At 35.4% G+C, this 14403-nt stretch overlaps 1 protein-coding gene across 3 annotated transcripts in view; it reads right to left on the minus strand.

Moving 5' to 3' along the window:
• Positions 1-14403, minus strand: part of LCOR (ligand dependent nuclear receptor corepressor) — an 83375-nt gene that overhangs the window by 21257 nt on the left and 47715 nt on the right. The window contains exons 9-10 of one of the 3 annotated variants that reach the window (XM_083364087.1): positions 12873-13374; positions 9851-9933 (exon numbers count right to left, since the gene is read on the minus strand). The exons of 1 other annotated variant lie outside the window; for it this stretch is intronic. In XM_083364087.1, the coding sequence (XP_083220213.1) occupies positions 9851-9933; positions 12873-13374 (585 nt within the window). The remainder of the gene's footprint in view (positions 1-9850; positions 9934-12872; positions 13375-14403) is intronic. One more of the 3 variants, XM_083364089.1, reaches the window with a different exon arrangement.

Genomic DNA, 14403 nt, shown 5'->3' on the forward strand with positions numbered 1-14403 from the left:
ACTGCAATGCAGTGCATGAAAAGGAGTGATTCTGTAAGTAGCACATTAGTTGGGAGAAGGAAAAATGAAGTTGTGTTTTTAATAACTACATCTTCTATTACCTACCTTTTTTCTGTTTCTCTCACATGTAATCATGAAGAATAGTGAGATATATCAGTGAAATATACATCATTGTTAAATTGCACTGCATTTGGTAGGAAAAATATCTGGAACAGTTAGGCAAGCTTGGAGTTTGTCAATACATCGAACCGTCTCAAAGGTATGTGCTATTGTGCAAAAGGCAAGAGGTGTAAAAACGTCTAATAATTATTACATTATTTGGGTTTATATACATGTTCTTCAGGGAAACTACATTTACTAAGGTTAGCTAATACCAATATTAATATTGCATTCAATAGCATATAAATCATAAAAGAAAATGGCTACTGTCCCTATTATGCTTCAAACAGTACTACTACTCTCACTTAGAATTTACTTACCAACTCATATGGGGAGTAAGAAATTAAATCCTTTTAAAATTCAACGGGAATATGTATCTATGTAAAAAAGTGTTCAGAATTAAAAACTCCCAAGAGTTTTAATAGCACCTGGAAGAGCATGAGAAATGCTTTACTGAAAGGAACTAAAAATAAAAGAAAAAGCTTTGGGGAAAGAAACTAATTCAAAACTCTATTTCATTTTTTTTTAAAAATTCCATTTATATCCCGCCCTTCTCCGAAGACTCAGGGCGGCTTACAAGTTTAGCAGTAGCCTTCATTCTATGTATATGCCTGCTTATTAGGGCTTTCACACACACCCCAAGCGGCATTATTACAAAGTCAGCTTAATTGCCCCCAACAATCTGGGTCCTCATTTTACCTACCTCGGAAGGATGGAAGGCTGAGTCAACCTTGAGCCTGGTGGGATGTGAACCTGCACTAATTGCAGGCAGCTGGTGTTACTTAAGGAGGCATTAGCCCACTGCTCCACCAAGGCTCTTTGATGGGGGTGGACGAATGGCTCCAATATTTGGTGATTCACAGAGCCTGACAGATATTTAGCCAAAAACATGTTTCAATACAGACTAATAAGTATAATAGAAAGGTGGGATTCTAAAGATTTCATCCCCTTTAGTCTTTGCTACATATGTGTTCTTTTGATTCTATATGTTTGAACACAAGCAGCATAACAAACACACCCTAATTATTATTTCAACAAATAATCTCGATCAGGTTTTGGGGGGGAACTGTATCTGATTCATTCAGGTTTTGATTATGCTGCAGCAGCACAGGATTACTCTTTTAATCTTGAGTCTATGAATGGGCATTTTGGAAATCATGGCTTTTCTCTAATGGACGTACAAATTTATTCAAAGAGGTAAGCATATTTTCTTGCTAAGATTTATGTTTCTTCTGCAGTAGAGATTGATAAAAGACAAATACTCCATACAGGATCACAACATAATTAATTACAGTATCAAAACTTCAGTTGAGATTAATTAACCAGAACATTCCAGAAGCAGGAGATTGAGTAGAAAAGCAGCACACGATGTTTCCATAAAATACTATGTTAGAAACACTCTTGGTTATGTAAGGCAATTCCTAATTTGAACCGAACTTTCTATGTATCATCCCCTAGTGTGATTTTGTGATGTTTATGGTTCCTAAAAGTTCCTAAATCATTTCCAAAGAGTTCTGTAAATAGGGTTTCACCTCCTGGATTGCTTACAAATCATACAAGCTTTATATAGCTCACTGTGCCACTTCCAAGCATAGGAAATGAACCGTGAAATCTTTATATCTAGACTAAAACAGGTAAGATCAAGATGACCTCATTAATATACGTGAGACAAAAGAAAAGAGATAACTGAAGAAATACTCTACACATATTTGTACTGGCATTACAATAGATAATTTTAGCCCAGTGTTAGTTAAAAAAAACCCCCTACCTAACAGAAAAGTCATTTTTAATCAATGGTTGGTCACTAGAGCTCATTTTCAAACAAGAATTCAAATTTAAGAAAATATGTCTATATTCCACTTTATTTTATTGTTTAAATAGAAAATTCTATTAAATATTGTAGTGGTTAAATATTGTAGTGATCTGTTTAAAGAGATGAGATAGAACTCAGTCTGAAAAAGCTATTATATTCAGCAAAGGATGGGAAGTATGAAGAGAATTTTTATTTGATTTTTGATTTTTATTTGAATTTGATTTTTATTTTGATTTTTATTTGAATTTGATTTTTATTTTATTTTTTATTTTTTTATATCCTGCCCTTCTCCGAAGACTCAGGGCGGCTTACAAGCTTAGCAGTAGCCTTCATTCTATGTACTGTATATGCCTGCTTGTTAGGGCTTTCACACACACCCCAAGCGGCATTATTACAAAGTCAGCTTATTGCCCCCAACAATCTGGGTCCTCATTTTACCTACCTGGGAAGGATGGAAGGCTGAGTCAACCTTGAGCCTGGTGGGATGCGAACCTGCACTAATTGCAGGCAGCTGGTGTTACTTAAGGAGGCATTAGCCCACTGCTAATGTATACCTAACTCTGCTACTGCATTGAACATGCAATTTCAAAACCTATTAAAAAGCATCTACCTAAAATTGCAAAGTTCTGTGGCACTTTAATGATGCTATTAGGGTCTGGATATTAGAGGATATTAGAATTCTCTAAAAATCCTACTGAATGCCTTATCTGGCAGGGATGTTATTTAACTGATTTAGCCCAATTCCTGTGAACTAGCTGTAAGGCATTTGGAAGGTAGCAGTTCTGATACTTGGAAAACAGCAATCAAGCATCCAAGAAAATGGTGTGGAAGGAAAAACTGGTTTCCTTTAAACAGAGTGCAGAAGATTATGTAAGTGGCATGTACTTAACCAGGGTTTAAAAAAAAAAGCAAGACAACCCTAAAATGCAGGGTCCAGCCCAGCCTCCTACTGTACAGTTTGACCCACTCCATTCTTAAACAGGAACTGCTTGTTGATTAATGTAGACTATATCTCTGCTTTATGGGATACACTGAAAAAAAGAGGGGGGGGATTTTTTCATTCCAGTAATGTTCCTGTTCTTTTACCATTACAAAGATAGGAACATATAATCATCCCTGGCTGCGTATGCACATGAACCCAGACCTACTTATTTTAACAAGTTAATTTATATTATTCATAATTTTAGTTTAGTTTTAGTTTAGTTTTATTATATTTGTATACCGCCCTTCTCCCGAAGGACTCATAATTTTATAATTTTATTCATAATTTTAATTTTCATAAATAAAAACATCATTTGAAACAGGAGCTTTGTTGTTTAAAACCCAGTTATTATATATACCCTATGGTATTTAAAATAAATGAATGAGAATTGAACATTTAAAAACTCTATAGCAGAGATAAAGCTAGAATCAAAAAATGATCTATACATAACTTGAGAACTGTGCAAGCTGCCAAAATGAGACAGGTATAATTATAGAAATAATATGACATTATTGGGTGAATACAGTGAATCACCTTGTGCGAAGAACAGAATGAAAAAGTTGTTTTAAAAAGAGCAGGAATTTTAATTTTTAACTGTACCAGATTATACTTTATTCTTGTCTTGCATATAAACACAAGATTGTTGGCAAATATAATTCTAACATTAAGCACAATAATTAGCAAAAATTCCATTTGATTTTAGGGATATATTTCTGATAAAATAAGATAGATATAAATTCATCCATTATTTTCATGTAGTGACAATTCCTTTTGAACATAATTGCAGATGATAAAGTCTGAGGTTTATCACATCTAGAGATCCTAGAAAAGCTCACAGTGCAGCAGTGCACTGAAAGAATATTCAGAAGGGATACTATACATGAAAATGATAGGCAAATCTTGTGACGTTCCTCACCAAATATTATTTATAATTCAGTTCTTCTCTGAGGGAAGAATTGTATTCAGTCAATTCATATAAGACGCCCCACCCCCGTTTCTAAAACTGATGTAAACGTTTTGCTGCAAGAGCAGATGCATTCATAGGCATCTGTTTGACTTTCAAATACATTTGTGGCTTCAGCTCATTGAAGCACATCAATCTACTTCAATAAACCATTAGACAAATAATACATCATGAAAAGCAGTACTATTATTATTATTATTATTTAAAAAGACACTTTAGAAAGCAGTGCTTTAAGACATTCAGGTTTTCACAACAAAATTTATTAGAAGAATAGTGGTTCTGAAAAGTCTAGCATCCAGTGAAAACTACCATACATATTACAGCTGGGAATGTGTTTCCAAAATGACATGGCCAAATACAAGAGGGTTGTTTAACCCTTATACATGCACAATAGAATCAGCATTTTGACATACAATGAAAAGAGAGAGAGAGAACCACATGAATTAAAATTTTATAAGTACTTATCACATATATTAAGACACAGCTTATTAAGTCCAGTCAAAAAATCAGAACTGCATTAAAAATTAAATGTAGTGCAATCAAACCAAAAACCTTAATTTGTGATCATAAGTGCTCTACTACATAAAATGTTGATCATAGCAAGGAACAAAAATAGTTCAAATCACACAGTACAAAAAATCTGTAAATAAATACAAGCTACAGTACAAGAGAAATATTAACTTATACAATTCCGTCAAACTGTAAACAGTATATTGAAATGAGGTCCATAGATTAAAAAGGGGGTTCCTGCTTTATTTTTCCATGACACTTATACTTTTAGAGGTCTGTAAAAATGCCATTTTTCCATATTTTACATGCAGAGAACTTTCTAAAGTGTAAAAGCATCAAATAATAATGCAGAAGCAACATTAGTGTATAGTTACAGTGAACTTGATGCCAGTACAAGCAGTTGTAAATTAAGCTAATATGTTACTCACACCAATTTTAATGTTCACCAACAGACCCATTATTAGATCTGTGAAATGCCAATACATTCATAATCAATGCATGGCAACTAGAGGTCAAACGCCTGAAAAGGGCTACAATTTGGAAATGGTCATATGTTTCCATATGTTTCCATATGTTTCCATATGTGCTCCTGCTGATTATTTGAAAAAATTTACACACTTGCCATATTACATCAACTTTGGCAGAAGGATTACTAATAAACTCAAGCCTGTCTGACCCATTGGCTTCCATCACAGTGGCCAGTGCACAGAATTCCTAGAGACATTGCATAACTAGAATGTAGAGGTCAGACATCCAAGGGCCAGTGCTCAAGCTTATAAGTACCTAAGATGAAGGAGAAACCACAGCTAGACTGAGAAGCTGCCCCTGCTCTATGTACAGAGGCAAGTAGGAATGTATTTGATGTTAGCTGTGCTGGCTTGGTAGTGGCATTTTTAAGTATTTAAGATTACATATATAATATATATGTATATACCATAATACACATACTATATAGAAATTTCTTACAATACATAATTATCAGGAACCCCCCCCTGCGATCTTGCTCAGTAGTAATAACTGAATATACAGAATGCCACTACGTGTCTGAGGCACTGCGTGCTGGAGAGTAATATGCAGCTTTAAAATCCGTTTGGCTGAGTTATACCTGGATACCTGAACTGAGTTTAAATTGACATTCATCAAGGATGTGCTATTAGCACATTAAAAAAAAGCAAAAACAAAAAAAACCACGAGTCACTGCTAGGTTTAAGAATAGTGTACAAGTACCTGAATTGAATGAGGGTAGTGTGTAAACTGTCCCTGAGGGTTTTCAAACAGTGTGTGTACAAGCTGGAATCCTAAGCACATTAGTTTAAAACTTACACTGTGGACTGATAAAATACCAACATTTGACGACGACTGAGTGGAGGTTAGAAAGTTATGAGCAAACACTCAAAACATATTTATACATGTTTAAGCAGCAGTTAACTGCTTTAAACAGAAGTCCCACAGATCTCTACCCCTAATGGGACGCAAGAGAAGTTGCCATCTGTCAGGTTTTTTCTTTGAGGCTAGAGCATACAACAGCCGCCACTGACCTTCTTTCCAACAACTAAATGTAGGATGCACCTAATTACAGACTAGCAATTCAAGGTTAGATTTTTAATGTATTTTCTCTATAACGTATTAAAATCCCTTAAGATCACTAATGCTGGTATGCTATTCTAGTTTGTTTGTTTTTAAAATTCTCCCTTCATTTAAGAAATATACCATTCAAAAAGTTAATGGTATAACAAATATACCATCCAACAACTTAAACATTAAGATCCATTTTCAGTCCTCTGATGTAAAAGCATGTCAGTAAATTTATATTAAAATTTACATGGTAAAAAGGTTTGAATTTCAGTCAAAGATTCTAAATACTGCTCATTCCCTGAAGATAAAAAGGAGAAAAAAATCCCTACCCATTTCCCTAGTGATATACTCTCAAACCAAGTTCCACACAATGTTCTACAATTATTCTTCATTTAGGAAACTTAACTGAGCCTCCCACATTTAGATCCCAAATTTTAAAGCCCTAAATGGTCTTTAAAATAGTCTATTGAAATGTAAAATATCAGACCTGTATGCCTACAAGTTTCCTGAACATTATATGACTGAGTTATTTATTATCAATAGAAATCATCTGACCTAAAAGCAATAAATCCTTTGTGGACTGAAACTTTTAACAGTACCTTAGACTTGAAGACCTGATAAATTAAGACTAGAGCTGCAATAATAAAAGTGCTGAAAGGTCCTTTTCCTGCTTTTGTTTTTGTTATTTTTAAAAATCTGATTAGACAAGTATATTAATGGACTGTAAAGGTATTTTTTATAAAAACTTGTGAAGTTCTGTTAAATGTAGCACCAAATGTGAGGTACATTAGAGACTGAGGCGGCACACCCATAACAGCAGAGTGCGAGAAGAAATATATCTATCAATTTTTTATAAATTTGTTACCCTCAACTAGTTTTTACTTATCAAGGATTCTTAATATATGTTGTGCTGACATGAGAGAAAGATATTGTAATCTTAGTAAAAATAATCAATGGGAGTGTTATGAGCAGGATGGTAACTTCTTGAAGAAAATATAATGAATGCTTTCAAGACAAAATCCAAATACTTCTGTCCTATCCAGAATGCTACTGATATACAAAAGGTAAAAAATCCAGTTATCCATCAGAGAAAGCATGCAATGGCTAATAGTTTCTTACTATAGTATCTTGAGTAAGGATCTTCTGTCTACATAATATTATCTGCAAATGAAAGGAAATAAAACTTTGCCTATTACTTCTGTTTAAACTATAATTGCATAATTTTATACTTGGCAGAAAACCTATTTATTAAATTTCAACTCATGGCTAGATATTCTGCGATGTATTATTTAAAAAATAAGCAAAAGTTCTATATCCAAGAGCTGCATAATCAACTCTTTTAATTCCATTCCTTTTAACTCCAAAGATCACTTCTGATTTACTGATGATTCCTGATCAACTTGTTCCACATTCTTTCCTATGTGCCCAGTGTAATGTAAAGTGTTATAATACCGGTAATTGATACTGCTACTGCATTTTCCTCTTTTGTAGTAGAAAGCTAAAACTTGTTGATAAGGTGAATGATAAAAATAATTATGTCTCAGGTGAACCAGAATCTCCGCTACTGAACCCATTTCTTTTCATTTCTTAAACTGCTTAGGAACTATCTGTGTTTCACAAGTTAATTTGAGAACCACTGACAAAATAATTTACCAATTATTCACCTATCATATTACTCAGCAATTTTGTCCTGTTAAGAGATCCTCTACTGTTAAAATGCATGTAAATTATTAACCTGTTGTTTATTTAATGAGAAGTAAAATAGTAAGTATGGATTGAAAATATATGATTATCTCTAAATGTAAAATATGAAGAAGCGTCGTAGAGTTTCTAAACAAAGTCTGACAATAACACCAAATGCAAGTATCGAAATATGCAGTCAGCAAATTCAAGTTATCAAAAGGGGAAGGATGAAGGAAAGAGAGAGGGAGAGAGAACAGAAATCTTTCAAAACTACAAAGAAGAAAGCAAATGAAGTCTTATCTCAATTGTTTACATTGCAAACTGTTCTTCTGAAGGCTGCCTAAATCTTTCAGGCAATCTCATCTAGCATATTAATCTTTCCACCTTTGGATTGAAGGAGATGACTTAAATTTCTAGAGCTCTAGCAAGGTGCTTCTAAATAGGAGAAGAGAGTGGTAAATGTGCTTCCCCATCTGCCTATGTGCCGTAACTCTTTTCACCTCTAAAAAACTCACAATATTTATAAGCATTTAATCCAAAATGTATTGGATTAGAAGTTTTGACTAAATATTGTATCTACTTAAAATCAAGTTCCTTCAACTGCTTATACTTGACAATATTCAAGATCAAATATTACAAAGAAAAGTCCCATACTGCTCTCTTCTTTAAAAGAAACATCGTATTTCTATAACAATATTAGAAGTTATTCAGATTTGTTTCAAAACATATTTAAAAATACATACAATCTAGGCTTTTTGTTAGGCAGTTGAGAGCAGCCTTTGAATTCTCAAGAAATATTGATTTATTCTTGGTGCATTTGGAGGGATGCAAGTGTAGGATCTTTAAATGCTCCTAATTAATCAATTTGGGGATTATTTCACTTGGATAATTAAAAGTAAGACCTCAGTCTAAATTCTATAACTTGAATTCTTGATAATTATGGTGAAGAGGCCTGGGGCACTGGAAGTGAGGTCCTAAAATAGCTGATAGTGAACTAATTGCTCATCAGATCTCCAGATTTTTCAGGAAATTTTATATTTTACAGATCCAAGTAAAAAAACTGGTACATTTTCTACACACTGGGCTTGTTCCACAGAACTGTACAATAATTAACTCCACACTTGTACCCCTACAACACTAAGCCTTAGTCATCTGTATAACCTGCTGCAGAAAAAGGTCACTAACCAACATCTAAATTCCAGTACAATAGAAAACTTGATTTTAAACATTTTTTTACACACTCACATACTCTCTCTCTCTCTCTCTCTCTCTCTCTCTCTCAAATCCACACACACAGTCATTAATCTTCTGGGCTGGGAGTAAAGGGAGAACTCACCCTTTATACACTGTCTCTAAAAGCAGAGGCTGCCATAAATGATGTTCACAGTTTCTTTCTGTTGGGCAGGTGCAAACAACACCATCAACAGATATGCCATATTTCTACAAAAATTCTGGTTGTAGGTTAAACATACATGATAAAAATGCCCCAATTTTCCTCCTACAGACTTAACTTCTGAAGCATTGCACTTGGCTATTCCTTAACCTGCATGAAAATCAGCAAGGAAAACAAGGCAAACATTTCTTGCAAAAGTTTACAAGAATGTCCAGTTATTAGAAATGTTAAGAAACAAAGGTTTTCTTACGAAGACAGTAGCAAACCACATTTTCCCACTTCAAACTATGATCAGTTGGGATTTTGGTCATGCAAGTGTCTGTTCAGCAGAAAATTGAACATGCTAATGGGTAAAACACTGATTCCATTTTTTTCTACAGGCGAAATGCTCTGAAATACTACTCAAAGCTACACCAAAGGCGCCTACTAGAGCAGTCTGACTTTAATGGACCACTTAGGGATCTAAAGCAAGATACAGCCACAGGATGAACCACCTTGGAAAAAAACCAGTAAGATGAAATCTTATAACAAAAGTTTAACATTAAAAAGGTGCACCTGAATATTACGACTAAGTTTACAAAACCTACAATAAGATAAAATATAGATATATTTATATCTTTTGAATATTCAGCAGCGTTTTGTTTATTTTTGAGAGGCTTCTGAAATTTTAAAAAGGGACAACTAATTTTAAACATGCTTCACAAAACAATAATGGCTATTTTATATTGCAATTACCAAAGTAATGCAATTAGTGCTTTAAAAATAACCTACTTTTTCTTTTCTTTTTCTTTTTTAAAAACAGAGACCTTTTGAGGAAATATGGTTGTTCCAAAGCTTCTGGGTTTTTTTTTTACCTGAATAGAAAGTGATCACAGATAATAAGTGTTACATTTCAAAGCTTTGTAGATAAGAATCTTACAATCTTCAGGTCCCAGGATTTAAATCTGAGAAAATTGTTTGGTTGTTTAATTCATTTTCTAACCAAAGCAATAAGAATACACAACTATCACTATCTATTTACAGTTCTCAACCTATGGTCTGAAATGACATACAATTAGTTCTCTTCTAAACTGCAGCATTAAAGGGTAGGCACACCATTTTTCTGCTGCACGATTGTCATCCACTTAATGATACAAATTGAACATATTAAGTAAGTAAAATGAGCACACCAAATACAATAATAAATTTTACGGAACTCAATTCATACATCACTTAAATAAAAACAGTCACAAAAGGTTAAACCTCAGACAGCTAAAGTCTATGCAAGTGTTACACTTCTCGCTTGCAGCAAACCCTCCCCCACACTTTCAAGAGCAGATGAAACCACAAATTTAAAACAGTGCATTTTTATTGCAATCTCCAGTGAAACTGGATTATATTGCAGAGTTTCTATACTACTACAGGGCTTTAAACAGATGTCTGTACTGAGATGGCATCTAGGACAGCTAAGGAACTCTGCTTTTTTGAGTATGGAAATACATTAAGCAAATTTTAAAAAAAAAGTACATTAACAGTAGTACAAAGCATATATGGGCTAGAAGCCCAATCTCTCTCAAGAATGAGAAGTGCATATTTAACATGACAGCAATGGTGTGCCTAACCTCTGCTTCCCAGCAATCCACTGTATTCAATCAACAAATCAAGAAGGCCCACAACTAATTGCTCCAAATTCAAGCAGCAGTCATTGGGGTTATTTAGGTCATCTTCCTATGAATCATAGCATCCACTTTCAGTCATCAGGATGAAAACTAACCATGAACAGTGCTTAATGTCATCTTACATACAAATTCCATTGCCTCTTTTGGTTGTGCAAAGCAGAATGGAGTCCTATCAATCTTTTGCACAGCTATGATCAAATTATCTCTCTACCTGAAGAACCGTTCCAAGTCTAATTCAGTGAAGCTGCAGATCCAGAAAGCTTTACTTAAAGCTTAAAATATAAGAATGAAAAGATGCTAACTAAAAAAGGCTGAATAGTGGATTAGGAGTGCTTCTGATGATCTACCTATGTGTGTGCTACTCCACTATTAAATCAATAGTGGATAAAACAAAAACAAAATGTCAGGAGATGCAAGAACATTTCCTGTTACTGGCAACTTTAGTATTTAAAAAGGAAACACCCATTGGGTGTTCAACCCTGACAGCGTTATAGCTAGATAAGATGCCCAGCCTAAACCAGACCAGAATGATCTGATCGTAGGTTTTATTAAAATTTGTAAAAATTTCTTCCCTGAACATTATAAGATAGATCCTTCATTTATACAACTATTTAGTCAGACTACTGAGGTTGTAATATTTAGAAATTAGTGAATTTACAAGGGTTTTTGCTTGTTTGCCCAAGAATACAGTAAACTGTTATATGTATTTCTGACCCCCCAGAAAGGTATGTTTTAACTAATTGTTGGAAACACACAGTCTAGTGAACTCAGGATCAAATCTACGAAAAGCATATTGGTCACAAAAACCATATTCTTGTTAAAATGAGGAATACCCTAGTATATCATTCAGTGTACCCTGATTCTCCTAGAATACAAGGAGTTTGTTGAGATAAGGCTACATCCTCAAACAGGCAAGTCCAACCCTCACCTTTATAAAAGAATGGAACAAAATTACAATGAAAGTAGTGTTCCAAAGAAATTAACCAAAGCATTTTGCAGGTAGTGTACACATGTAAAGATCCCCCTGTCCCATTCCCACCTGCCTCACCAGGTGAGCACTAAGTAAATTGCAAACAGTTAAAACAAAACCTCCCAATTTAAAATATAATGGCTCCTATTAGATCTAATAACAAAACCAGCCCCAAATCTCTGAATTCCAACAGTCCAATTATTATTTTAAAAAATTCTTTCCAACCAACTTGATCTAAGGGAACAAAAAGAGAAAATCTAAGTGTAATCCAGTATTGTTTTCAAAGTCTGGTATTAAGAGCTCAGGAAAGGGATTATTATTATTATTATTTAGAAGGCCATATGAAAAAGCAAACCCAGTAAAATAACTGAAAGTCCATGCAGGCTCAAGAGGCAAGCAGTCCACTTCCATGTCTGCATTTTTTGTGAGGTAACTCAATTCTCTATAAAATATTAGAGAAACATGCAAAAGGCCAAAAAACAAAACAAAACACAAAAGGCTCTAAGCCATACTGAGCCAGAAAATTTACAAATATGCAACATTCAGAGCACCCTTTCCCCCTGTGCCCTCACAAGTCTCTGCTGAATTGCAATGGTTCTGCACTCAGTGACTAAAGAGGAGTTAGGTACACACAGTTGGGAGTTGAACAATGCCATAGTGCTCACCCAGTTTAGTATGTAATTGGCACTCTACAACATCCCTAATCGTCCTTTGACTCATTTGCACTGTGTGCTGCCTCTCCCTGGGGATCTATCTCAAGCTTTACAGAGACATCCTGTCCCTCCGAACGCATTAATTTCATTTTTTTCTTTGGAGGGTTTTTCAAAGTGCCCAGCCTCTCTTTCACTTTATACTCCAGGGTGCTGTGGGGAATCCCATAAATACTCTGAGCTTTGGAAACGCTCATTTTCCCATTCATCACCACAGAAATCGCTTCCTCCAATATCTCACTGTTGTATTGTCTGTATCTGCCTCTTTTCTTCCGAGGTTGCTTAGAGCCAGGATCACCCTCCTGATCAGAGGTGGAATATGGCTGTCCAGAGGTAGATTGCTCAGCATCTGAGCCCCAGGAATCTGGTCCAGGATCCAGCAAGCTCCTCCTATTTTGTTTCGGAAGGATAGCCCTTAACTTTTTACTAAGCGCGCTCTCCGTTTGTGAACCCACCAAAGAGCTATAGCTATACTGGTCAGCAGAACGGGATTCCCATGAAAGGTCCATGCCTCGAACTTGTGGTATCTTTAAATCCACAGGAGTTGAATGGCTCATGTCCTTTTTCCCATCCTGTTTAGTTTGAAGTGCCATTTTTTGAAAAGCAGAGTTTTCTGTAAGAAAAGGAAGGTCACTGATGTTGTGGAGTGCACCATTTCCCCTGAATTTCATTCGGGTAAAGTTGAATTCGTAGTGTGGTTTTGCCCAAGAAGCCTCCCTGGATAGTATCATGTGCTGTCCGTGATTCTGCAACCCAGATGGCCCATGGCTGGCAGCGGTAGCATGCTGGTTTCTGCTCAGCAGTTCTTCACTTATCTGCAGTGATCGAGCCAATGGAACTTTGAGAGATGTGGAGTGGCCAGACCCTTCCCTCGTTCCATCCTGCCAGCTTCTTGGGGGTACCCCATCACCACTCCGAAGTCCCTCTGCATGGTGCTGGCTGGGTCTCCCAGGTCGCCTAATTGGATGGAAGGAAACTGAGGTGAGCAGGACTTGCACAGGTAGGGAGGAATGGGTGAGGGGGCCACTCCTTTATTAGAAGGCCTTGCTTGGGTAACATCACTTTTGTTGTTTTATTTTTTTTAAAGTCTCAGCAGTCAGTTTTTTAAAATGTTCAAAAAACAAAAACAAAAACAAAGGGAAGCTTTTTGGGCAAAGAAAAATGAAACCTGTCAGCTGGTCTTTGGTTGGGTTCACAAAATCTTGGAGCAGAAAAGACTTCGCGCAAGTGTCTGAAAATAGCATCTTAATTATAGATTAGAAAAGAATAATCACCAGAGTCTATTCACGACTGTATTACTAGTGTGACGTTACCACTAAACAAGTACAGTAATAAAAGAGTAAGCCAAGTGACAAATTGCAGCAAGTTCAACACACACTCATACACACCAGCCATCTGCACTGTTTATAAAAAGTGAAAGCTCTGGACGATATGGACTCACACTATACATGCTAATTGCTGCAGCATCAAAACTGTTCAGCAGAACTCAAATAATTTTTCTTCCCATTAAACACAAAAGCAAAAATAAAGAAGAGTTCACAAATTTAGTACTAATGTCCAGACTTCATTTATTTTTTTTAAAAATGACATCATGAGTTACAAAAACATTAGTTTCATTTTTTTATTTATGCCAAGTCATAAAGAAACAGTTTCTATTTCAAAACTACAGTACTCAGCAGTCTAGGCACCTTCCAACTTTACTAATTCAACAGATTAGGAATTAATCTATTTTAATTTTATCCAGTTTAAACAGACTATTACAATATGTAGATTATTTACAGTGTATTCTAATAAATAGTCCACCCAAACCATATGTAACACATTCTACTTTGTGTTTTCCATTAGGACAGTGATGGCGAACCTTTTAGAGACCAAGTGTCCAAAGTGCAACCCAAAACCCACTTATTTATCGCCGGGTGCCGGGTGGGCGTGGCCCACTGGGTGAGCGTGGCTGTGGTGGTCATGGCAGATTGGGTGGGTATGGCC

The sequence above is a fragment of the Vipera ursinii genome (genome assembly GCF_947247035.1).
Source record: "Vipera ursinii genome assembly, chromosome: 5".
In the NCBI taxonomy this organism is placed as follows: domain Eukaryota; kingdom Metazoa; phylum Chordata; class Lepidosauria; order Squamata; family Viperidae; genus Vipera; species Vipera ursinii.